The 27,850-nt window shown below is 41.0% G+C and overlaps 1 protein-coding gene and 1 long non-coding RNA gene across 2 annotated transcripts in view; one reads left to right on the top strand and one right to left on the bottom strand.

The window, feature by feature from the left end:
- Positions 1 to 1,868: 1,868 nt before the first annotated feature.
- On the bottom strand, positions 1,869 to 2,713 carry LOC138958177 (uncharacterized). The gene is made up of 2 exons (XR_011453328.1): positions 2,496 to 2,713; positions 1,869 to 2,220 (listed from the first exon to the last, which is right to left on the bottom strand). It is a non-coding gene; the product is annotated as an uncharacterized lncRNA (long non-coding RNA).
- A 4,234-nt stretch (positions 2,714 to 6,947) lies between these two features.
- LOC138958169 (uncharacterized) overlaps positions 6,948 to 27,850 on the top strand; it is a 34,647-nt gene continuing 13,744 nt past the window's right edge. The window contains exons 1-10 of the mRNA XM_070329248.1: positions 6,948 to 7,209; positions 15,974 to 16,130; positions 16,680 to 16,945; positions 17,407 to 17,643; positions 18,148 to 18,353; positions 19,591 to 19,772; positions 20,123 to 20,277; positions 21,072 to 21,196; positions 23,334 to 23,484; positions 24,711 to 24,906. Coding sequence (XP_070185349.1) covers positions 7,129 to 7,209; positions 15,974 to 16,130; positions 16,680 to 16,945; positions 17,407 to 17,643; positions 18,148 to 18,353; positions 19,591 to 19,772; positions 20,123 to 20,277; positions 21,072 to 21,196; positions 23,334 to 23,484; positions 24,711 to 24,906 — 1,756 coding nt within the window. The 5' untranslated portion in view covers positions 6,948 to 7,128. The remainder of the gene's footprint in view (positions 7,210 to 15,973; positions 16,131 to 16,679; positions 16,946 to 17,406; positions 17,644 to 18,147; positions 18,354 to 19,590; positions 19,773 to 20,122; positions 20,278 to 21,071; positions 21,197 to 23,333; positions 23,485 to 24,710; positions 24,907 to 27,850) is intronic.

Raw genomic sequence — 27,850 nt, 5'->3', positions numbered from 1 at the left:
ATCAAGCTCGATCCACTTGGTTAGGTACCGATCGAGTCTAGTGATGTGTTCTTTGTAAGTTTCCGCGGGATTACGTCTAGTATTGCGGAATTTCATGCGATATTGCTCAGCGGTGAGCTGGAATCCTTCAAATAACGCGCTCTTCACCTTTTCATAGTCGTCAACATCCTCATCGTCCATTTTGGACACGATGGTACGGGCCTTACCTTTCAAGAAGTATATCAGCCGGGAGGCTTTCTTTGATTCGTCCAAATTCATATCTCTGGCATAGTGTTCAAACTGTTTGAGCCAGGATTCAACGTCATCCTTGTCATCAAGGTAAGGGATTTTGGGAATGAAACGGGGATCATGGTCATGTGAGGATTGGGAAGGATGAGCTGCGTTTTCATTCGTGTTCATCTGAACCTCGCTCTGAATGCGCAGCTCTTCTATCCTAAAGAGTCTGTCTCTCTCATTCTCTTTGAATTGGCGCTCATCTTTACGCTCTTGAGCTTCTCGCTCATGTTCACGCTCTTGAGCTGCTCGTTCTTTATCCCTCTCCCCTTGGACGAATGACTGTAGTTCCTTTCCCTCCAAACCCAACTCTTTCCCCATGGTGATCAATTCCTTGATCGAACTGACGCTGGGACTTGATGGAACGGTCTGCTCGACCTGTCCGTTCACAGGCTGAGCGGCGTGGCCGTCATCACCTAGATCGGTGATATCAATCAGATTTGCTCCTTCTGTATATTCTGGGTCTATGCCCACGGTTGACGAGAATCTGGTGTAGTGCTGATGATGTCTGGTATCAGCCATTTTAGGTAATCCCTCAAAATACAAAACTTTGGTACATCCACTCTTGGTGGTACTCTAATATGGAAGACTCTTACCCGCAGGTATTGTTCAACCTTTCAACACTGGTACAAACAATGTTACACGCGCACGTGATTTTTCCTACACCTGTCCTTCGTCTCTATCTTGAACCGAAACGACTAACTAGGACTTAGCGGTGTGTCGCTGAGTAAGTTGCCTTACAAAGCCTTATGTGATGACGACCTTCAGTCTGTCAAACACACCCACAGAAGTTTTCCCCACTATTAACTATCAACCCGCGGGTTATAGATAACTAATAATGTGAAGCACAACTTAGATAAGCAACACGTTTTAAATGTTACTCCGACTAGAGTTATAATTTAATCTGAACTTAAACTAAGGTCCTAGTACTATCGAGCGTCCATCCTGGTTGGAATTATAACACACTCACCGTTTTGATCAGAACTTGAGAGTATAATTCGAACCGACAGTTCGTTAGTAAACTGCCAATTTCCCGTGAAGTTGTCGAACATCAATTCTATGTCTTACCTTATGACTATGATACTGTTCGACGAACTAGATGGAAATCCTTCCACGAATTAATTTAGCAAAAACGCTGTTCGTGAACAACAGCGATCGCGAAGATTCTTTGGGCAGAATGTACCCAAATCAAACACGGAGTTATTTAAAATTTCTTCTTACAGAAATAATTTAAATATTCTACTTACCAATACCACCGTCTGGTCTGTATATGAGTGAATCCGACATGAAGCAGGAAATGATTTTGAATTTTGAAGAAAGAAAAAAATGAAGAAAGATTTTCCAGAAAATATTCTAAATTCCGTCGCTTCACGGATAAATTTGACTAACTAATTTATGGGGTAAACCAGTTGTCAATGCAAGTTTTTCTTAGGTACGAACACGAGTTCAGTATAGATCCCCGGACAGAGCCCCCATTGTTGCAGTTCCACTTTTTACCTTGTGTTTTAGATATACAATATCTAAGAACACACCAAAGTTATATTCAATACTTTACAACAGTCATGCTTCAAATCAATCTCGTAAAACACTGATGATTTAGATTAATGAATAAATTTATTGGTTGGTAATATTTCCGGATTCTTTAACAAACTATTTCTATTTTAGATCTAACGAATTTGCGTTCATAGTTAATTGTTCTTGCATTGACAGCTAGTTTAATGTCGAACTGGACTTATCTTAAATGGGCTGGTTAGTTACAAAGTCCGAATGTCCTGATGGAAGCCTGGATTCACATGATGACCGTAGCAGTGACGAACTTGATGAAGATTACTGGATGATGATGATAATTAGTAGACAAACTCCTTTTGCTCCTCGCTGGTGGATCACACTGGTGGCGTAGCTTGATTAGTTCACCCTTATCCCAGCGGATCCTAGACGCTCGAACCCCTGGATCAAAGGTAATACTTGTTATTAACAACGGTATCCTAGGATCAAGGTTAATTTTGATTTCTTGCCCTATCTTCATGTCGGGCAGTTCGCAGACAAACCAAGCATGGTTACTGAATAAAATACTAGATCTATATGCCGAACTAACTTGCAGCATGTACGTTTATGATTAACTTCATTAAACATTCTAAAACAAATATCATATGCGAATAGATGTGAGTGTATAATAGCTGTTCCTTCATTGATGGACGCTCGATATTACAACGACACCTTACCTCTTGATGCTCCTTTCCGGACACTACTCTACGAGTCTGTGCGGCTGCGGGTTACATCTCAGGCCTTGGGATGGTAGGTTACGTGCCGGCGGCTTTTCATCGGTGGTTACACAGGATTCTTGTTCCCCACTTGTAGCCTCTCAGTACCCGGCAAATAGAGTGACCGTAATGGTTAGCGGTTCACGTTTCCTTCCTCCAAATAACTGTTTTCATCCCACGATGCAATTCCATGAGTTACGTAAATTCGCATATTAATGACGCAGTAATGACGTTGATCCAACATGTAGATTCTCATACTAGTGACGTCATTACTTCGTCTCCAAGGTCTCGTAGACTCTTACCCTAATGGTGCAACAAAATATTTCAGTCTCGGCTAAACAAGAGTTGTTTGGAGTTGAGTCGTAACATCAATCAATGAGTCTTATATCGCGCATATTCCGTGGGTACAGTTCTAGGCGCTCTGCAGTGATGCCGTGTGAGATGAAATTTTATACGGCCAGTAGATTGCAGCCATTTCGGCGCATATTTACCTTTCACGGCCTATTATTCCAAGTCACACGGGTATAGGTAGACAATTATTAACTGTGCCTAAGCAATTTTGCCAGGAAAGACCCTTTTGTCAATCGTGGGATCTTTAACGTGCACACCCAATGTAGTGTACACGGGGGGAGGGTTCGGACACCGAAGTATGTGTTCCAAGTTGAAGGATTCTCGTATCTCTTCCCAAAGCCTAGATAGATCTATGATGGCTGATAATGATGGGATGCTTGAGAAGGAATGTGTGTTTAAATGTATGATCACTTGTTTGTTTGCATGTGATTTTGGTTTGTTGTTTTTGTGTGTGTATGGGTATATCATATTTTTGTTGGTCAATCTGGACTGTTGCGGCTTTCATCCTCTCAAAAAAAAACCAGTGCTGTCAATTTTTATACTAGGCTAACTATACTAGATTGTAATGTTGACTCGATGCAAAGCAAGTGTGTATGAGGTTTGTATGGTTTGATTGTAATTCTATCAGTGTGTGTGTGTGTACGCATGAATGCAAAAAGAACACTGTACATTGTCACACCGAATAAAATTATGATAGATAGGCATTGTTGACTAAATGCAAGAAAGTGTGTACAAGGTGGTATGGTTTACTTGCGATTCCTACAGTGTATGTCATGATTGTGCTGTTGTGTGCAGTCTCGAAAGAATGTATATGCTTGTCTGGCAATAAAAAACGCGAAATGAAAATGCTACTGAGTCGAGTGTATGGGAGAGTGGGTGGTTTACCTCGTACTCGATTTCTTACCTTGTAATCGATTCAGTTTATTGCCTTGTGGTCGATTTTTGACTGTGCCGGTGATAACAGAGACATGACGACAACGCCAAATACATACATCTCAGGAATGAGAGCAAAACGTCAGATACTTGGCTGACGTGACCTTTTCATCAATCAAAAGATCTTTAGACTATTTCTCGAGGCACGACAACGTTGGCAAAAAGAGCTCGTCTCTCTCTCTCTCTCTCTCTCGTCTCTCTCTCTCTCTCTCTCTCTCTCTCTCTCTCTCTCTCTCTCTCGTCTCTCTCTCTCTCCTCTCTCTCTCTCTCTCTCTCTCTCTCTCTCTCTCTCTCACACAACACACACACACCCTCTCTTTCCTTTTCTCTCTCACACATACACACTCTAACACTAACACATACACAGAGCGTGTGTGTGTGTCTCTGTCTCGTATACATGTGCACACTGCCCCCACCCGACACACACTCACACACACACACACACATATATATACAGTCACTTTGTTTATTATGCGGGTAGACAGACTGCCCTGGGACATATACACAGACATACATAGAGACAAACAACCAGAGCTGTATCCACGATGTACGAATCAATGGATTGTTATTACATTCAGTCAAGTTTTGTTTCCCTCTCTTATCGCGCGGATGCAATGGGCCGACGATTCAGACACGAGCAACTTCCTTACGCATGTGTTATGTTTTCTTTGTTTGCATGTCAGCCCTTTGCGGAGAAGACACAAGCGAGGCAATGATTATATTATGACGAAATGAAGCAATTATAAATGATTATATATCATTTTGTCATATAATCATTGCCTCGCTTGTGTCTTCTCTGCAAGCGGCTGAACTTTTTGCCAGATAAGTCTTTTCTGGTTTCCTTAGTGTTTGTCTGTCTGTGCACTTAAAAGACCGCTGGGTCGAAATATCTGTAAATGTAAACGTATTCTTTTGTCAATATCAAACGTTTCAACAACTTACCTTTCTTGTTTTTATATTTAGTCAAGTTTTGACTAAATATTTTAACATCGAGGGGGAATCGAAACGAGGGTCGTGGTGTATGTGCGTGTGTGTGTGTGTGTGTGTGTGTGTGTGTGTGTGTCTGTGTGTGTGTGCGTGTGTGTGTGTAGAGCGATTCAGACTAAACTACTGGACCGATCTTTATGAAATTTGACATGAGAGTTCCTGGGTATGAAATCCCCGAACGTTTTTTTCATTTTTTTGATAAATGTCTTTGATGACGTCATATCCGGCTTTTCGTGAAAGTTGAGGCGGCACTGTCACGCCCTCATTTTGTAACCAAATTGGTTGAAATTTTGGTCAAGTAATCTTCGACGAAGCCCGGGGTTCGGTATTGCATTTCAGCTTGGTGGCTTAAAAATTAATTAATGACTTTGGTCATTAAAAATCGGAAAATTGTAAAAAAAAATAAAAATGTCTAAAACGATCCAAATTTACGTTTATCTTATTCTCCATCATTTGCTGATTCCAAAAACATATAAATATGTTATATTCGGATTAAAAACAAGCTCTGAAAATTAAATATATAAAAATTATTATCAAAATTAAATTGTCCAAATCAATTTAAAAACACTTTCATCTTATTCCTTGTCGGTTCCTGATTCCAAAAACATATAGATATGATATGTTTGGATTAAAAACACGCTCAGAAAGTTAAAACAAAGAGAGGTACAGAAAAGCGTGCTATCCTTCTTAGCGCAACTACTACCCCGCTCTTCTTGTCAATTTCACTGCCTTTGCCATGAGCGGTGGACTGACGATGCTACGAGTATACGGTCTTGCTGAAAAATGGCAGCTACTTGACTAAATATTGTATTTTCGCCTTACGCGACTTGTTACATTTAGTCAAGTGTGTGTGTGTGTGTGTGTGTGTGTGTGTGTGTGTGTGTGTTGAGCGATTCAGAGTAAACTTCTGGACCGATCGTTATGAAATTTGTCATGAGAGTTCCTGGGTATGATATCCCCAGACTTTGTTTTCATTTTTTTGATAAATGTCTTTGATGACGTCATATCCGGCATTTTGTAAAAGTTGAGGCGGCACTGTCACACCCTCATTTTTCAATCAAATTGATTGAAATTTTGGCCAAGCAATCTTCGACGAAGGCCGGACTTTGGTATTGCATTTCAGCTTGGAGGCTTAAAAATTAATTAATGACTTTGGTCATTAAAAATCTGAAAATTGTAATTAAAATACCTTTTTTAATAAAACGATCCAAAATTATGTTTATCGTATTCTTCACAATTTTCTGATTCAAAAAACATATAAATATGTTATATGGGGATTAAAAACAAGCTCTGAAAATTAAAAATATAAACATTATGATTTAAATAAAATTTACGAAATCGATTTAAAAACAATTTCGTCTTAATCCTTGTCGGTTCCTGATTCTAAAAACATATAGATATGATATGTTTGGATTAAAAACACGTTCAGAGAGTTAAAAAAAAAATAGAGATATAGAAAAGCGTGCTATCCTCCTCAGCGCAACCGCTACCGCGCTTTTCTGGATTGTTAATTTCACTGCCTTTCCCCACGAGCGGTGGACAGACGATGCTACGAGTGTATCGGTCTTGCGGAAAAAAATGCAATGCGTTCAGTTTCATTCTGTGTGTTCGACTGAGCTTGACTAAATGTTGTATTTTTGCCTTAAACTCGTAGTCGCAAAATCAAAAATACAAGAAGGATAAAGGAGTTGATCGGCGTTTTGATACAAGCTCGGGGCGGGGTGTTGCTCAGTCGGTAGCGCGCAGGATTTGTATTCAGTTGGCCGCTGTCAGCGTGAGTTCGTCCCCACGTTCGGCGAGAGATTTATTTCTCAGAGTCAACTTTGTGTGCAGACTCTCCTCGGTGTCCGAACACCCCCGTGAGTACACGCAAGCACAAGACCAAGTGCGCACGAAAAAGATCATGTAATCCATGTCAGAGTTCGGTGGGTTATAGAAACACGAAAATACCCAGCATGCTTCCTCCGAAAGCGGCGTATGGCTGCCTAAATGGCGGGGTAAAAACGGTCATACACGTACAATTCCACTCGTGCAAAACACGAGTGTACGTGGGAGTTTCAGCCCACGAACGCAGAAGAAGAAGGAGAAGATACAAGCTCCTGTGGCTTTCATAAAAAAGAACTACTCAAACGCTGTTGAAATTGTGACATGGCAGTTTTTGAATGCGCGACAGTGTCGTTTAAAGTTAAAGAGGATGTTTACGAATTGTGCAATGAACTGCAACCGTGACACAGTGTAACTTGAGTGCGCTTGACTGAGAGTGTGAAAGCGCTTTCAAGTTCAATACATTCGCACTGAGAGGACCACAGAACACTAACGCATAATGGCGGTCTCCATCAAGAAAGCCGGGAAAGAAAACGCACAACAAATAAGACAGGTAACAACACACGCTGACGTTACGAAGGTGAGTCTCTTGGTGTGCCGTTTTTATTCATTTAAAAAAATGTTTGGGGGGGGGGGGGGGAGGTGAACGTACATTTTACACAGATTTCGACAGTCATTGTTCACCTCGACCGCCAGCGCGGTCGCGAAGAAACACTGACTGTCTCGATCTGTGTAAAATGTCATATTTTGGTCAAAAATAAAATACAAATAACGTATAATATTGCCTTTGTTTGTTTGTCTGTCTGTCTGTCTGTTTGTTTGTTTTGAAGAACTGAGTCCCACATTAGGTCTCTCTCTCCGTCAATAGTTTGCATGAACTTACGTCCCTTAAACATCATGAAAATAAGGAATGAATCGAATTTCAAGTGTCAAACTTCTCAATTTTCTCCACATAATTGACTCACATCACACTGCCGTGACTATCTCAGTCGGCAAAAAAGTTTGATACCTTCAAACAGTTGTCTTGAATTTAGGACAATATTCTTGAATACTATACTCCCTCTTCACCGAACGAGGTCAACTCGAGGTGTTCAGAGTACGTTTATGAATTTGTTAGCTAAGTTTAGGGTTAGTTTTGTTCTGTTTATAGCCCCTCTCGACCGCACAGGGTCAGCTAGTTCAACACAGCAACACGACATTCTGTATCTCAACATTACCGTTCATTATTGTGGCCGTGCACACATTCATCATAATAATCTGATTGCTATGTGAGAAAAGTCAAGTTAAAGGGATACCCTCCATAAAAAAAACTCTCAAATCGCCCGAAAAATCTAGACAGTTTGGATGACGGTTGGAATGATGAAACCACATAGCAAGAATAACTCAAAGGTAATGTTTGAACACTCAGTTATATACATTTATTCTAAAGGCTGTGTTAAGGTAAGCTTTGCATACAGCATTCTCCATGTACTCTGTCTTTGTTCCTGATTCGTCCCACTTTTTCGCCACTGACAATAATAATAATGCAAACTTTTATAGCGCTATTCTAGAAAATTGTCTACTCTTAGCGCTTTACAATACATACATCGACCAAGCATACTATACACGCACAGGCAAAGGAACCGACCAAACATAACCAACAAACTATACATGCAGTGAAAGTTGCACGCATTTGCTAGATCACATAGTTGAATTCCTAACTCCCCCAGGCGTTTGTTTGCTGGGGGCATGGGTCGCCGTCGGCACTGAAAACCAAATATGACGATGAATTAAATCGGGACCTCAACACACAAAAGGAAGCCGCTCCATTATTTACATTGATTTAATCAGTTACGATGCATTTTCAATTATCATTGCAGGTGTGTGTAAAGGAAAGTGAAGAGAATGTCCCTTGAACTTCTTAGGGTCAAATTCGTTTGAAAATTTCAATAGATTCAATCAATCAATTAATATGAGGCTTATATCGCGCGTAATCCGTGGGTACAGTTCTAAGCGCAGGAATTTATTTTTGATTTTTTTAAAATTATTTTTTATTTTATGCAATTTATATCGCGCACATATTCAAGGCGCAGGGATTTATTTATGCCGTGTGAGATGGAATTTTGTTTACACAATACATCACGCATTCACATCGGCCAGCAGATCGCAGCCATTTCGGCGCATATCATACTTTTCACGGCCTATTATTCCAAGTCACACGGGTATTTTGGTGGACATTTTTAATCTATGCCTATACAATTTTGCCAGGAAAGACCCTTTTGTCAATCGTGGGATCTTTAACGTGCACACCCCAATGTAGTGTACACGAAGGGACCTCGGTTTTTCGTCTCATCCGAAAGACTAGCTAGCACTTGAACCCACCACCTAGGTTAGGAAAGGGGGGAGAAAATTGCTAACGCCCTGACCCAGGGTCGAACTCGCAACCTCTCGCTTCCGAGCGCAAGTGCGTTACCACTCGGCCACCCAGTCCAAAGATTGGCGTCTTAGATACTATATCTTTAACTCCAATGCTTATTACCAGGGACAGAAACTTCATCAGTTGTGTATGCAACGAGTAACATATTGGCAACCGTTTCTGTTTCTAAAAAACAAGGTGACTTTAGTTTCAGACACTTTTTTTTTATTCTCATGTAGTTCTTGAATCCCAAAATGGATACATGATATGGTGTGTTTGAATTGAAATGTGCCCAGAGATAAAAGAACATCCGTTTTGTGCAAAGTATGTTCACTCAGTGACCAGGGCCAATGAGTCAGCGGTGTCTCGGTCGAAGGTTTCGGTTAGCCCAGAATAATTCAGTTTCGGTGAAAGAGTGACACAACGCGTCACCGCATACACATTACGTCACAAGAAATACGTGATACTCACCCTATTGTGTGGTTTCTGGCCACAGGGGAGAAAAACTGAATGAAGCACGGATATTGTACTCCTTTTCGTGACTTTTTCAGAAATCTATAACAAGAAACTCTGCTCAAATGTGGCGCTTTAGACCAAACTCTCGTTTCAATAATTTCTGTCAGAAGTTGCCTTTCGTTTTATTCATAAAATGCGTATTGAGGCGACAACCAGATTTTTGAGAATTCTTCCAAAATAGGCTCACATTTTGTTTTCGAAAAACAAAATCTTAAAAAATCTCTCAATCTCAATCTCGGCACTGTTCATTTTTGTAATCTCACCATTCAAAAGTACCCCGTAATGTGAAATTTCTTTGTTATTTTTGAAAAAATAAAAATTGTTGACCCTAACCCTAACCCTAACCCTAACCCGAAGGGGGAGTAACGAGCCGGGGGAGTAACGAGCTGATCCCGTGACAAAGAGACTGCAACGATTCCGATTGAGCTTTAGCTTCTTCCGTTTGGACCGGAACAAGAAATTAGCTGACAGGAAGGTGACTCTTATTGTCCATTAGGAATCACTGGCAGATATATCCTTGATATCGCTGTAAAGATACCGTTGTATGTGTGTGTGTGTGTGTGTGTGTGTGTGTGTGTGTGTGTGTGTGTGTGTGTGTGTGTGTGTGTGTGTGTGTGTGTGTGTGTGTTTGCATATATCTAAGGCGTGGGAAAAGGATATTTCACAGGAAGAAAATCTTTGCTAATCTATATAAATCTCAACTCCCTTCTGTAAAGGCGTAACAATTGACATAGGGGAATATCAGAGATATATATAGGTTATGACCAAATAACCTATTTCTTTCCTTAGAGCCCTCCCGGTCGCTTGCGTGTTAAATCCAAAGCCAAAATATCCAGATTCAATTTGCTCAGGCTTAAAAGTATAGAAAGCGAGACCCAATAGGCATAGAGGTATATTGAATTAATATATTCTATTCTATTCTATTCTATTCTATTCTATAATGTTATATTATATTATATTATATTATTTTATATTATATTATATTATATTATATTAACAGCTATTGTGTTTTCAGCGTAGCAATAGGGTCCAATATTTAGACTGACGAGACAAGTATAATGCCGACGAGTCGAAGACGAGTCGCATTATACTTGTTCGAGTCTAAATATCGGACCCTATTGCTACGCTGAAAACACAATAGCGATTATATAGCTGTTATGACCTTGATTTGTTGTTCCAAACTTACAAAATGACAGTTTTTGCGTCGATGCGTTGATCTCAGGTTTTGATAGCGGACAATCTTCTTATGCGCATCATGTTCGCGCAGACATGCACACCGCTACACGCTTTCTGACTTTGTAAGAAAAACTGACTCCAAGTGCATTCGACTTCACAACACAGTTGTTGAAACAGCCTTTTAAGTTGTCAGTGTATGCTGTTGTCGATAGAAACATCGCGGTGGTACAGATGGGTGAACCGGAATCATGCGTCGGCCATTTTTCTCAATATGCTTTTGGATATTGAGTAAAATGGCCGACTTCCGCCGCATTATGCTTTGATGATCGGAAGAGACCATCCAATCACAGCCCCCGAATTCCCCCACGTGTTCATCAGAATAGCTATATTATATTATATTATATAATATTATACTTATTATATAAGTTTACATAACATTGCATTATTTTACATTATTTTGTTTTCTGCTAAATCATATTGCATTGTGTTGTCTTGTCTTGTATCATATCGTATCGTATCGTATCGTATCGTATCGTATCGTATTGTATCGTATTGATTGCACTGTACTATACTGCACTGCACTGCATTGTATTGTATTGTATTGTATTCCATTGCATTGCTTTGAATTGCATTGTATTCATTGCACTGCACTCCACTGCACTGCACTGCACTGCCTTTGCAAAGCGTTATACTCAAAAAGCCGTGTGGCGCAAAAACCAACAGTAATACACATCTGGTCATATGGGACAATATTATCGTCTATTAAGATATCATGTACAAAATTCACATCAGCTTTAATCCAATTTTCACAACACATTCTTTTTAAAAACAATACCTGCATTACTCGTAAAACGTTCTTTTTGAACACAAAACAAATGTCTATTCTCAATAGTTTTTTTTAAAAACTTGCCAAAATTTCGATTTTATTCTAATCAGGCCTACACACTGTCTCGTTGTGGCAGTTGATTTAAAACAACACAGACGGCTTCCAAGGGCCTCATAATAATGTCTTGGGAATAATTTCCAATCTTGAAAATCTGCTTGTTGTAGCCTGGCCGCCCAACATAGCAAAAAGGTTGTCTGCATATCATATCATACATATTTATCATGTTAATACCGCTCATTTTTAATGTATTACACAAAACTGTTCGTTTAACCTTTTCAAATGCTTTTGTGTTTGAATACTTACGTTTCCACACAAATTTAAAGAGGATAGTGTTCAGTCTGTCAAGCACTTTTATCGAAGCAGAGAGTGTCTGGAAAACGTATACAAACTGAGATATCAAAAATGTTTCAATTATACACAATTAACCGCTAATACTTAAATTTCTTCTTGACAACATTCCAACTATTCTTTCAATTCTATCAAAGCGTTTTGACCAATTTTCTTCAATGTTAGAAGCACCAATATCATTCCTAAATATAATACCCAAACTGTGTAACTATTTTTGTCATGTTATATTACAATATTGTTCTGGGCTGTTCTTCATGGATCTCAACCACATTGCTTCAGTTTTATTTTGATTCAAATATAAATGAAATATGAAATATATAAAAACTGTTTTACTATAAATAACACATGTTGCAAGGTCGTGTTTGTCTTTGAGAAACAGTGTCACATCGTCTGCATACATTGCCAGTTTTAACTCATTCGGAATTTTTCTCTCGATCAATTAGTTAGTTAGTTAGGTAGTTAGTTAGCTGTTGCTTTTCGGGTCCAGCGGACCATAATAGGCCAAATCAGGACCCCTCTCGATCAATTAGTGGAAAATTCAGTTCTTTTATGATCCGATCACTGCGGATTTTAATGGTTAGGAGTTCAAGGCCAAGGACGAAGACCAGCGGCGAAAAATTACACCTCTGACGGATCCCGGTTAATACGTCGAATTCCTCGGAAATCCATCCTACGTAGTTAATACAACTTGTGGTGTTGTTCATTAATACTTTTACCCAATTTAAAAAATGTCCACCAAAATCAAATTTTTGAAATGTCCAAAAAATATATTCCTTTGACATCTATTTGCTGTTCTAACAATTCATTCATTCTTTCAACAAATTCACAATCACTCAACAAACTATCATAACACTTTCAGTACGATGGGCCTCTATGTTAAATTCAAATGCATATTAATTACCATCCTGTGATAGATCTGCGCTACTGACTGTATCTTACAATCACGTGTCCGATTCAAAACATCACCACAGGATAATATATAATCAAGTCTCCTGGCAAAAATTGGTGTTGTTCGTGACGATGTGAATTCTTTATCATTATGTGACAGGAAAGGCTACCGCTACTTTCACAGCAGACTCTGCACCCGAGTTGTTGGCCTTTAAGTCAACACCGGTTGATTGTGGAATTCTGTTTGTGATGGGGTCTGGTGGTTTCCGATTATGATAAATAAATCATTATCTAAAACACAATGAAAATCACCACAAATAATGTTCCGATAATCCGCTTTTTTCTTCAAACATTTCTCAAGAAAAGCAAGACAATTTCTTCTTTCAGTCGTGTTGTTCGGACCGTAAACGTTAAACAATACAATTTTTCTTCGTTAACCATGACTTCGACATCAAGTATCCTTCTCGACTTCACGTCACATTGCATTTCAAATTGAAATTTTTTTCGAACAAGTATTAATTGGCCAAGACTATGATTCGTTGCCGTTGAATAAAAAATCTTCCCTCCCCATTATCTTTCCCATTGCTCAACGTCAAGTTAATTCGTCGTCCGTCAGAAACCGTCAAGTCAATCGTGGTGCGGGACTTCACAGGGCGAGCACCATCGCGTGCATTTCGGACTGTCGACATTTCATTTTGCGTTTTTGCGTGGATCTGTGGTTGGTTAAGGACCGCCTGTTGGCCCAGATCCTCCGACTTCAGCCCTTAGGTTTCTTTCGGGGTTACCCCGCCCTTAGTTCCTGGCTCAAGAACCTAACCCTGGGAACACATGGGGGATTTCTTACCGGGGGTCCCACCCCGGGGCTAGAGCTTCTAGACCCTGAAGACACTGTGTGAAGGCACGATGAGACCCCAACTTGAATACGGAGCCCCAGCCTGGTCAAGCGCTTGCAAATCCAACCTGCAAGCCCTGGACAAAGTCCAGAGTCAAGCACTCCGTATCCTGACAGGAGCAATGAGGTCAACTCCAATCAAGACCATGGAGTCCCTGACAGGAGTACAACTGTTGATCACTCGAAGAGACACAAAGACACTCATTCAAGCAGAGAAATACAAAAGCCTACCAAAGCACCCAATGAACAGCAGAATGGAAAAACCTATCAGGAACAGGCTGAAACGCTCAAGCTTTGTGCACCAAAGCAGAAGCCTCAAGCGACAGTACCTACCCCACCTGCCGGAAAGCACTCTGCCGCTCGATGCCACAGGAACATGCCCAACACCTTGGGAAGCCAACCAGAGGGTCCTCGAGATCAACACAACTGTGAAAGGCGTGACATCACGGGACATGAGTGACACCAGTAAGAAGGCGCTTACCCTGGCCATGATTGCAGACCACTACCATGAAGAAGCGTGGATCCACGCCTACACTGATGGGTCAGCAACTGATGCTGGCGTTCTAGTTCGGTACCCAGAGGGAGAGGCACAAACAGCGAGCATTCCCACAGGTTTGCACTGCACCAACTATAGTGCAGAAGTACAGGCCTTGAAGACAGCAGCCACAATAGTTGACGGATCAGACCATGAATGTCCTCAGGTCGTCTTTCTGACAGACGCAATGTCAGCACTCCAAGCTCTGTCTGCCAACAAAGAAACTGAGCTCAACAACGCCCTCCAACAGGTTGCTCAGAACCGAAGGGTCGTGCTTCAGTGGGTGCCAGCTCATTGTGACATAGCAGGAAACGAGGCTGCAGACAAACTTGCCAAGGAAGGTGCCTCAAAGGAACAGTTCACGTCCCAGCTGCAGTACAAGGAAAACAAGAGGCGAAGCCTTCAAGGCCTCGTAAGAAATCAACAAACAGTAACACAAACTCACACACACACACACACACACACACACACACACACACACACACACACACACACACACACACACACACACACACACACACACACACACACACACACACACACAGAGTTAAAACTAACGCATCATATCAACTCCATGTATAATTTTCAAAAGAAGGCAAACAGATAAAATGACTGTATTTGTTGTTGGTGCAGTTGTCCTTGAATGAGATCTTGTGCAATCCTCACACACACACACACACACACACACACACACACACACACACACACACACACACACACACACACATTCACTCATTCACTCACACACACACACGCACACACACACACACACACACACACACACACACACACACACACACACACATGCCGTGACAAAACCGCACAAGCACGCACGTACACACAGGCACACATTTAAACTGCATCAGCATAATTGTTGCTTGTCCGTCGTAAATCAGCAGTATAGAGGGCACTGTGTTCATTTGCAACTGCAGACACTCAGTAAAGCAATAGGTACCTGCCATGTGGCCACTTATTCCACTGCTGTCCTCAGTCCTAAACTTTTCATCAAGACTTGTCACCATGCCGAGTGGATCTAAATTCGGAAGTCTTCATGTGGCTGAGGCATATCTGACATAGCGTCGATCTTGTAGGTTAACCTCCTTTCTGAAACAAATGGCAAAACGCGATTAGTTATGATGACTACAACCTACACAAATACAAACAGTGTTTTGAAACAGAATAATCAGGTTATACAAGCCACTTTACCTATGCAGCATGGTAACCCTACAATATTTGCGAAACATGTCAACTGACTGCAGCAGCCTGGTTCTTAAAATAATTCTGACGCCGGGTCAACACAGCCAACACACTATTCACAGTCCATTTTAAGGAGCAACGGAGGTACTCTCTGAGGGTCTTGTTTAAATGATAACGATCAACTCAGGAGGAAAAAAACAAGAGAGGAAAAAAGAAACCACATCAACCGCAGAAAAATACAGAATCACATGTACCATTATTTACAAACAAATGCCACAGCAAGCTTTCTTTGGACGACTGTCGTTGTCTCAAAACTCGCATTCTACCTTCTGTCCGAAAGAATCTTATCTTACGTTGTACTGCCTTGAAAGAAAATGCCTACAAAGACAAGAAAGCTGTTGCAAGGTAAGCTTACCAAACGTTACATAGCGAATCATGATAGTGCGTAAACAGCAAATCAACAGTCAAGGCGTGTCAGTGTATGTATTGTATTGTATTGTGTTGTTGCCAGAAATGGAGGAAGGATGTGGTGAAGTGGTACCCTAAACTGCACCAGCGGACCTATTTCGTGCCTCCAGTTCTGATGAAGAGACTCAACCTGGACTCGGACCAAGTGGCTGACCGATCAGTGGCAATACCCAAACCCCCTGTCACCATCAGCCACAAAGGTTCTCATTTTCATCGATATTTTTCTGCCAACTTGACTTTGTTTTTGTCTAAACTAAACATTCCAATTACTTATATTTCTTGACTTAAGAAACCAGAAAAAGCGAGATGATGGAACGTTTGAATCTAAACATTCACAGGAACTTCGACCTAATGGATGAGACATGCAAAGTAACTTTAGTTTGTTGGCGTTGGCCTCTTCACGTGCAGATGAAAGGAGCCAAAATACTGTCTCTCTCTCTGTCCTCTCTGTGGGTTTGTGCCTCTCTGTCTCTTTCTCTGTCCATCTCTCTTTCTCCATCTCTCTGTCTGTCAGTCTGCCGTGTCTCTGTCTCTGTCTCTGTCTGTCTGTCTGTCTGTCTGTCTGTCTGTCTGTATCTCTCTCTCTCTCTCTCTCTCTCTCTCTCTCTCTCTCTCTCTCTCTCTCTCTCTCTCTCTGTTGTTTATTTAATTGCATTTCCCCAAACATCGTGTCTTTTTGTTCCGTCTCAACTTCGTTCACCTTAAATCGGAAGTTCAGTTCTTTTTCTTGCCTTTGTTGATGCCCAAAGGATGCGGTCAGGTGGACACGAGTTTAGAACTGGACAGCCTGGCTCAGCAGCACATCATGCATTGCCTCAAGGTCTTCGCCGAGAAGACGAACGAGGTCATGTTCGTCCTGTCGCAGCTCCTGTTCTCCAGCTACCTGGCTGAGCCGTGTTTTGCTGCAGCCACCAAACGCCTCCCACGTCCAGTCGACCTGAAGAAACGGAACCAGAACAGGGGAGACTTTGACTTTCTCTTCATCCACCGTCACTACGGCCTCCTCGCTGCCGAGGTAGAGTAGAGTAGAGTAGAGTAGAGTAGAGTAGAGTAGAGTAGAGTAGAATAGAGTAGAGTAGAGTAGAGTAGAATAGAATAGATTGCAAAAGAATAAAATACAGTAGAATAGAATACAATAGAATAGAATGTAATATAATACAATATAGTACAGTACAATACAATACTATAAGAAGCGTTTATGTGTCTGGTTGGTACCTTTGCACAGTTATCTTATTAACTCTTACCAATTCACAATATTAATTTCATGCTGAAAAGAATGAAATTAGAGTATGGCCTGAACATCTAAGTTTCATGCTCATTTCTTCAGGTAATTATGGCTTGTATATCAAATTGAAGCTCTTGAAATTATCTTGCTAACAGTTATACGGAATTAAAAGCAATAATCACTTCAGTGAACTGGTAAGAGTAAATGTTCTTCTCACCTGCAGTCTCACGTCTCAACATTAAATCTCAAAGGTGAAGTCTGTTGGGACCTTGTTTACTGGTGAGCCTAGCCTGCAGACACAAGAAGATGCAGTGCTGGCCAAGAAGGTCCAACAGGCGGTCAAGCAGCTGAACAAATCTGATGACGTCTTGAAGCACCTGACAGGGGACTTGCCTCAGCGGCCGAGAGTGACCAAAACCTTGATGCTACCCAACGTCACTTCCGCCCAGCTGCAGCGAGTACTGAACAGCAAGCCCGCGATCAAACAGGTCAGTTTGTTTGTATTTTCTAATGTCATGATTTGTATATCTTATGTGTGTGTGTGTGTGTGTGTGTGTGTGTGTGTGTGTGTGTGTGTGTGTGTGTGTATGTGTGTGTGTTTATTGGAATTGTAAAGCACCTGGAGCTGTGAATCGGGACTTGCGCTATTGAACAGTGATTTATTATAATCATTATCATTATTATCATTCTTATTAGTTTCCTCGCTATCGCTATCTTGTTTGATATCCAGTCAGCTGCAATTCCAAAAGATCGGTTTATTACATCACTCTGACAGAACACGATGGCCTTTATCATCATGGCAATTGCTATTTATCAGGGTAAAAGCAATAAGAAACTTGATCAGGGTGATGCTACAATATTCTTTATTGCTGTTCAGTTTGAATGCTTAAGTTTCAACACTTATTGAAATAGAAAACGTAATAAATGATATTTCAAAGACTTCTTTTGAATCTTTTTATTTTGAAAGTATTTTGTTTTCAAAATGTTAACAGGACCTTTGCAAATGCTTGGGAATAGCATCTTCTGAGGACCCTTCAAAGCTTTGCATTACGTCAGATCAGGTGTCAGACAGGCGACACTTTTGGGAAGTGTCTGATGACGTCATGAAGAAAATGACGCAATGGTGGGAAGAGTTGATGGCCAAGAAGGGAAAGGATCCCAACATGTCAAAGAATCTGTATGAGGAGCTGGTAGCAAGGTAGAAATAATACACATTTCTTTATTGTTGAAGGGCAATCAGGAGCTTATTCGAAGCAAACAATTCGATCGTCAATGGCACTTAATATGGCCATGGAGAGCATGACTAATGCTTATTCAAAAACGACAAAACACGAAATCTTGTATTTATGATAGGACATTACTGTTAGAAAATTATCAGAATGTATGAAACTAAACCTGACATCAATATGTGATTCAGAAGGGAACGTGTACCTGTCTTACCTAATTCAAATTCTTGTGCTTATTTGTTTTCTTTCTTTATGTCTACAAAAAAATAACATAAAATAGAATGATCGTATGAGGGCACATCCTGAACTCAGGTCAAAAATGAGTTACTTCCCTTCGGGTCTCATTCTATCCCTGACAGGATGCCTTGGTTTTCCTTCTCTGGAGAGGAAATCGATATTTTACATATTTAGATCTTTTCGTAATGTGTTATGGATGTAAGCAGATTCGCGATCGTCGATAATGATTTTTCATGGTGTTGTGTAATTTTTAAATTACAAAGGAATTGATATGTAAGACAGTTTCAAGCGAGCTATCTTTCGCGGATGTATATACTGTGCAAACAACTCTAAAGTGTCACGTGATAATCAACCTTGGTTTCGGCGCGCGCCGGTGCAGACGATTTTTTTTAAACCAGTTGAGAGTGATGCAACCATATATCACGGTCTCCTTCCGACAGCAGTCTCAAAATGTCGACTTGTTTTGACCTTAGAACGATAGTTAGTTAGTTAGCTGTTGCTTTTTGGGCCCAGCGGACCATTTAGGCCAAATCAGGACCCCCCTTAGAACGATGTCTTTATCATAACTGTGAAGAACAGAACGGAGATCACTGTCGAAGTCGGCCAATCTGCAATCATTTTCGTCTCGCGAACACTGATCTCAAATTTAGATCAGTGCTCACAAAAAACATATATATGGGAGATAACTCTGTATTCTTGTTTTGATAGATTCGCGCAATAATTCAGCATGCTGTCAGAGAGAAACTGGCGATAGCCGTGGAGCGATGATAATCAGAATGATGAGGGCAAGCATTTAGCAAAACTTCCATATGATACACTTAACAACAAAGTTTAAACTCCTATTTCTTACATTATCTTCTTTTAGTTTTTGTTTGTTGTTCTTGTTAATTATTTTTCTCGATACTGTTATAGTGATCAAGCTTCATGTCCAATTCGTTTGAAGGAAAAATAAAATATTGTCTTGTCCATCAGGTTTGCTGGTCCTGCCACCACAGTGGAGGTGTTCTGTCCGTCATTGATGTCATCAGCCTCCAAAGTTGTTCGTTCTGAGGGGGAAGGCGTATCGGAAACAGCAGAAAGATTCATGGAATTTGTTCTCTATGAAGGCCAGCTGGTGATTCTCAGCTCCGACGAAGCTCTTGTTTACTTGTCAGGTTTGGTGCATTTTCCGTCTGCAGAAGTGCTAATTTTAGCCTAAAGAATAGAAATTTGTTGTGGAAAAGTCAAATGGAAATGATTTCCTTGTGCAGAAATATTTCTTTAGCCTAAACACTAATGAAATGTTGCGGATAACCCAATCAAATGGATATTTATTTTAGCCTGAACACCAATAAAACATTTTGGAGTAGGCAAATGGATTATTTTCCTCTTGCAGAAGAATTTCTTTTAGCCAAAAATGTTGTGGAAAAGTCCAACTTTCACTCTGTAATGTTGGAAGGCTTTTGGGTTTAAGACGTTTGAACTATACGCTTTTTCGCGTATATTCACACAATGTAGTTTGCAGGTCCGCCTGGCACAGGGAAGTCAGTCGTGCTGCTGCTGCAGGCAGAGAAGTGGCTCAAAGCCGGGAAGGATGTGCATATTTTCAGCATGTTCAGCGAAAGCACAGGGGCTTCGCTCTTCCTGAAGCACAGTCTGCTCGCCAAATATCCAGAGAAGGTAGCGGGGTCGTTCTACAGAGCAGGGTTCTAATTTGTAAAAAGAAATTTCAGTCTTAGTTTTTATTGCTTATAAAAAGCACGCGTGCGCACGATACATATCCATAATTCACAACATAAGTCTCAGAGTTTGGTAACATGAACACAAGAATGTAGAAAAGAAAAGGAATCCCCTTTCTGTATACCAGCTGGCTTTCCCCAGGGAGAAAGCAACCCTAGTTTCCATGAGGACAGCCTTAGAAAACAATATAACTTACTTACTTACCTACTTACTTGCTTGCTTGCTTCCTTGCTTGCTTGATTGCTTACGCATTAAGAACAATTACAAATATTGTGGCGCATATAATATATTCTCTTGACTTCTGTCATTTATCATAATCATCATTATCATCATCATTATCATCATCATCATCATCACCATCATCATCATCATCATCATCATCATCATCATCATCATCATCATCATCATCATCATCATCATCATCATCATTCACATCAATAATGAATAGTTGATATTTCTTTTATAGCAGTTTTAATTTACAGCGGAGTATAGGACTTTTGGTGGTCAGTGCCTATGGAAATGTAATTATACTACATACTACATTTAGTGGTGTGTGTGTGTGTGTGTGTGTGTGTGTGTGTGTGTGTGTGTGTGTGTGTGTCATGTGTGTGTGTGTGTGTGTGTGTGTGTGTGTGTGTGTGTGTGTGTGTGTGTGTGTGTGTGTGTCATGTGTGTGTGTGTGTGTGTGTCATGTGTGTGTGTGTGTGTGTGTATGTGTGTGTGTGTGTCAACAGACGAAAAAGGTCCATTACCACTGCTGTCATTACTGGAGCCCAGAAGATAAGGATATGATCAAGACTTTGGCCGCGAGTGCTCAAGATAGCGAACTGTACATCATCTGTGATGAGGCCAAAGGAACGTCAGTGAATGTGTTTGCAAAATACTTTAATATATGCTTACATCGTGTTGTTTTTCCTTTCATAGTCACCACAAGGACAATCAGGATAGCGTTTTTGAAGACCCCCCGCAGAAGTCTAAGGTTTATGGTGGCATTTTAAAATATGTAGATACAAGCAGCGATGAATATGAGAATGTAAATGACTTTAAAGTCCAAAGCGAACTGTCAGGTTATCATATTACATCGAGAAACAATTTGTCAAGTTTCACACAGCAATGTGATTGCAATTGGATACATTGGGGGGGGGGGGGGGGGGGCACGTTAGATGAAAATACTTTAATAGAATTTGCATCATAATTTGATGACAAAAAGATATGAGAACTTCGTAAAGAAATAAACAAGTCGCGTAAGGCGAAAATACAATATTTAGTCAAGCTGTGGAACTCACAGAATGAAACTGAACGCACTGCATTTTGTCACAATGACCGTAGTCCGCCGCTCGTGCTAAAGGCAGTAAAATTGAAGAGCCTGTTTAGCGCGGTAGTGGTTGCGCTGAGCTGCATAGCACGCTTTTCTGTACCTCTCTTCGTTTTAACTTTCTGAGCGTGTTTTTAATCCAAACATATCACATCTATATGTTTTTGGAATCAGGAATCGACAAGGAATAAGGTGAAATTGTTTTTAAATCGATTTCGAAAATGTACTTTTAATCATGATCTTTATATTTTTTATTTTCAGAGCTTGTTTTTAATCCAAATATAACATATTTATATGTTTTTGGAATCAGAAAATGATGAAGAATAAGCTGAACGTAATTTTAGATCGTTTTATAAAATAATTATTTTAATTACAATTTTCAGATTTTTAATGACCAAAGTCATGAATTAATTTTTAAGCCTCCAAGCTGAAATGCAATACCAAAGTCCGGGCTTCGTCGAAGATTGCTTGGCCAAACTTTCAATCAATTATATTGAAAATTGAGAGTGTGACAGTGCCGCCTCAACTTTCACAAAAAGCCGGATATGACGTCATCAAAGATATTTATCAAAAAAATGAAAAACAGTCTGGGGATATCATACCCAGGAACTCTCATGTAAAATTTCATAAAGATCGGTCCAGTAGTTTACTCTGAATCACTCTACACACACACACACACACACACACACACACACACACACACACACACACACACACACACACACACACACACACACACACACACGCACACCACGACCCTCGTCTCGATTCCCCCTCTATGTTAAAAGATAGATTTCAAAAATTGGAGACTTGCATCCCTGACGAGCACAGAAAATAAGATCATTCAAAGTGTTTCGCAAAACGCCTTTGCATGGTAACTAGTGATACTATCCATGAAAATCAAATTGTTTTTATGGAAGGTTGAACAATCAATACAGTGATTAGACTCATTGGTGATACCATAGATATTATGAATGAATAGGATAAACCTGGAATGTTATTATTTTGGTGGTTGATTTTCGGCGTGCATTTGAAAACATATCCTGATTTTATTTTATTTGCTTTTGAAATCAAAACGTTTCGTTGACCATTTTAAGCGATGAGTTTCTGGTCTCATGAATAGCAACCAGGCCGGTGTAATTTATAAAGGATAGATATCAGAGCATTTCCGGGTAAAAACGGGTATTTGTCAAGAGTTCCATTCTCGCCTATCCATTTTGTTATTGCCCTTGAACTTTTGACTCTCAGGATTCGTTCGGAAGATATAAATTCCTCAGTTTGTATATTTAAAAAAAATAGTTTTAGGCAAGTAACTTACCATCTTCTACATGACAAGAATAACAATTCATTTAACTTGATTTGAAAGAAAACAATCTATTACACGAGCATTTGAAAAGGTAAAACTGTGTGTGTGTGTGTGTGTGTGTGTGTGTGTGTCTTTGTCTGTGTGTCTGTCTGTCTGTGCGTGTGCGTGTATATGTGTGTGTGAGAGAGCAAGAGAGAGAAAGAGAAGGGGGAGAGAGACAGAGACAGAGAGACAGGCAAAGAGTTCAACAACTTTCTCCAATCTTCTGTTAAGGTTATCGACTTTCTCTTAGTGTATCTCTTTGTAGCTTCGAATTACTGATATTTTTTTCAAATCACAATTGAAAACACCGCCCTTTTTTCATTTCCTGTTTAGGGAGTTCCTGGGTTTCGTAGAGGAGCTGCAGAGTCACGTGACCAAGCTGCACCTGTGGGCTGCCAGGATCTTCCATAACTTTATCCCTCCAGGCTTCCTGCACTTCGCTCTCAACATGCCCCTCAGATCTCCTGGGGCTGTCACTAGAGAGGTGAACGATTAACTCGTAGTATTAAATACTAGCGCGTAAGTTACAACTCATAGTACTTCATGCAACCTCGTAACTACCAACCGATCGTATTTTATAGCGCAACGTAACTTCCAACTCGGAAAGTTCATACTTCCACGTAATTACTAGCTCGTGGAATTTGATACTACCACTTTACTACCAACTAGTAGTATTTCATACCACAGATGTCGATCGAATTAGCTGTCGAAAACGAGAGTTTTTTTTGTGTCAATTGTGAGGGTAAAGAACACAAAAAGCTCTGTATTTCAGGAATGAACTGGTGGATTACTTTGAAACTTTTTAGGGCATTATGCCTCCATTATGCCTCCTTACACAAGATAATTCAATTAACGTTTCTAATCATTACAGGTATTTTTGCAGATGCTATGCAATCTTCCAGAAAAAAAGTTGTAAAACCCGTAAACAGGTTTTTGAATTTTAAATTCCCAAAAATTATTGATTTTGCGTGTAAACAGACTGTTACAAGTACAATGCACTACGAATGTTTCATTTGAATATGGTCACCGGTTTAAATTTCGTATCTGATTTCAAAATCAATCGTTTTGTGCCTTGCTTTATACTCTATACCGCTTTCAGACAAGGAGACCATTCACATAATTATTTCAAATCAAGTAATTTTAGGTGAGAGCTTATTAGTTAGGTATTCATATTAACTACCACATGTCAAGGTGCTAGCATGTCACCAGGTAAGCATGTGCAGTTCGTGTTTCTCGTGCGGCATGAACTATGTACCAGCGTTATGAAGCCATCATGAACACAAAGGCCTCAAAAAGTATTTAATCTTAATAATTATTATGTTCCAATTCCCTCCATTTTACGAAAACCAGCGAGCATATCATGGTGATGGTGGCTCCAGGAAAAAAACATAGGCAAAGTGTTTCATGATTCCATTTTTACCTCGCCGGCATTTTGCAAACGATCCATACGACCTTGAGATAATCTCTTTATCTTTTTCACAAGTGTTTGTGTGTTTGTTTACTTCAAAGACCTCTTGGTCGACGCACTAGTAAATGGAACGTTTTGTATTGTCAATAATAAACGTTCCAATTGCCTACCATTCTTGTTTTTTTAATTCTGAATGTTGGAACGTTAGCAGTTTATTTGTTTTTGGAACCGTGCTTTCTTTTAAATGACATTACACGGTTATTTCGTAAACACGATACATATCTATTATGCTCTACTTGAAGATCGAAAAGTGCCGGTATATGACAGAACTGGGCCAGGTGAAAACCTACCAGGTGGAACTGCCTCTGCACACTGATGGTCCTCTTCCGCGTGAATTACGTCATCAAGGCACGGGTCATGACAATGACGTCATTCCTCTCGACTGCCAAACCTGCGGACTGAACCTGGCTTCTGTATTGAAAGAACTTCATGTCGGCGGTAGTATTTCGTGGTTTTACTCTAAAATAAAGTGTCCATTATCAGATGCCTAGTTGAAGGAAATCGGCAATATATGCTTTTGGTTATATGCATTTACGAGAAATCAATGTGGGCACAAAAGCCCTGCTTGGTACTTTTAACCAAATAGCCTCAAAGAGTACGCAAAATATTTGTTTTTTGAAGAACTTTTATAACTATTAAACAGGCATAATGTATTTGCCAAGGCGGCGTGCTTATCTCCTATTAATTTATGTGTATAACTATTACTTTACTTGTCGCGTGCATGCACGTTTGCATGTTTAGTTTTTCACATAAAAACTTTGGCCACACAACACAGCACTCACAGAACACCGATGTAAATAAATGTAAGTATTTAATAGTTCCCAGTTGGGTGAAATATGGGGGTGACGATGGATGGAACAATGAAAGGGTTAACACGAATACATGAGGATGAACATAATGAACATGAGAAAGTACACAACAGTCAAAATAACGACAACAAACGACATACGAGACAATCAGGATAGTCAAACACAAAGCACGTACGTCATAAAGGCCCTCCTCATTCCATAAATGATATCTATCGTAAGAAAGTACTTATCTACACGTTCGACGAATTCAGGGGGGGGGGGTGCGCCCTCGGGTCGACACCTGCGTCTCTGTCGCGGGGGTGAGAGAATCAGCCCAGTTAAGAGCTGTCACACGGCACACACTCTGCAGCGACGGCGCCGGTTCGATGTTGCTGCCCAACAGCAGCGTGGTTGCGCCGCTGTGACGTTACAAGATAGCTGCTCAAAACAGCGTAATGAAGCCTCGGAGAAGATCCAGAGGGGCTGCTCACACAGCAGCGTGGGGGTGACGATGCGAGAGTCCAAACTGGCTGCTCAAGCAGCAGCGTGGTGGAGCCTCCTCCATGCTGTGAAGCTAGGGTTCGCACCTTCCCGTCCGGTCTGTCTTCGACAGTAAACACTGAAAGCCTAGAAGGCCAAAGTCAATATTCTCCCCAAAAATATAAGACACGTGACTTCCTCCCCCAATAGACATCATTATTAGGGATGAGGAGGAAGCACAATGACTAAACTTTGGTTTCCTTCTACGATATAATTTACCATTATAATGATTTCCTTTTAAACCCTATGATGAACACTATTTACAACAACACAAAGACGAGACAAAACAGTACAACTGGTAACTAATGTAGGTTCCCTGTCCCCTGCCACCGGCCGCTAATTCACCTTCAGCAAAAACTGACAAAAGTCTATCCAATTAGACCAAGAAATTTGACTTACCTCACACAGGCTAATGAAAAACATCGCGCACTTTACGCAACCGACTTTAACAAAGTCCACAGTAGACGTACATTACTACTGAAAATAACTTCGAACTCAAACGACAATTCACACACGAATTTCGAAGCCGTTCGAACAAACATCTGGTCTCGGCCGAGACAGAAAAAAGAATGCCTATGAATTTCTCAGTCAGCAACCAGGTAAACGGTGAACCCTACAAATAGCGCGCAGCTTACCGTGAACGTCCCGTGCAATGCGTGCAAAGCGTGAATCACTGAGCTAAGCCCAGCTACCGGTCTTCCCACCTTGACACAGGTACCTGTCAGCAACGCCCGACCAAGGAACCTTATAACTACATACAACTGTCCGCGACAATGCCCCCCAAGTTAAGCATAGACATCTGTCTACACTGCAAAAGATCCCTATTCAACGCATGCCCGACTGAGGTAGTCGGCTCCCACGTTGCGACTACCGGGAATCACCCGCACATGACAAAACAAGCAAACAAAAAGATATGCATTATTCCTGTAGCATGCACGTCAAAAATGTACAAAATACTTTCTTAACCACCGAAGGTGTAGATCTTAACAGTTATGCCTGAGTTCTTGAAGACTTCCTTGATCATCTCACGGACGACGCTCCAGTTCAGCTCGTCCAATCCACATCCGATCTGCGGCATGGCCAGGGAAGCGACATTGTTCTGCTTGCAGTGGTCCCTCATAGCTTCCATGGAGGACCGCAGCGTTTTGTAGGAGGGTTTGTGAAAGTAGCGTTTCTTGGTGATCATGTAGTAAACGTAGGAAGCACCTACCTGTAGTACAGCTACCTCTCCCACCTTCTTGTTTTGTGCTCTAAGTTGATCAACTTTTCCAAACGATTGCTTGAAGCGAACGGCAATGCCTTTTCCCATCTCAAGATCTTCACTGACGCAGTGGGCCATAGCATCATCAGGTTCACAGCTGAAAAGGTCGCCTCTGATCTCTGTTAGCTCAAACCCCACAACAGGTTGACCCTGTCGCCCTTGTCTGTCTCTGTACAACTTGAGAAGATTGGCGTGGTACAGCTTCTCACGCCCGTAGATCCGAATCCTGTAGTCTGACTCGCCTTTCTTCTCCAAAACGTCGAACGGTCCCTGCCAACACAACTGCAGTTTGTTCTTCTTCTGCGGCAGCAGCAACAAAACCTTGTCTCCAGGCTGGAACTGTCTTCGCACTGTCTTCCGTTTGAACACCTTCGCGTGTTTCTGTGCAGCAGCTGACAGATTCTGACGCGCCAGTTTGCAGGTTTCCTCAATCCGGTTCCTCAAGTCAACCACATACTCAGAAGTCGTACGAACTTGTTCATCGACTTGCTCCTCCGTCCATAGGTTGCGAAGAACAGACATGGGTCCTCGCACTGTCCTGCCGTATAGAAGCTCAAAGGGAGAGAATCCCAGACTCTCCTGTGGAACTTCACGATAAGCGAAGAGGAGTGCAGGAATGTAGCGATCCCACTGCTTCGGTTTCTCTTGAGCAAGCTTGCGTAGCATGGTCTTGAGTGTTCCGTTGTATCGTTCCACCAATCCGTTTCCTTGCGCATGATACGGAGTAGTCGCTAAACCCTTGATGGCCAGCAAACGCTCCACCTCTTTCATCACCTCGGACATGAACTGAGTA

The sequence above is a fragment of the Littorina saxatilis genome, linkage group LG2 (genome assembly GCF_037325665.1).
Source record: "Littorina saxatilis isolate snail1 linkage group LG2, US_GU_Lsax_2.0, whole genome shotgun sequence".
NCBI lineage: Eukaryota > Metazoa > Mollusca > Gastropoda > Littorinimorpha > Littorinidae > Littorina > Littorina saxatilis.
The sequence above is the reverse complement of the archived record's forward strand: the minus strand, read 5'-3'. Positions and strand labels throughout refer to the sequence as shown.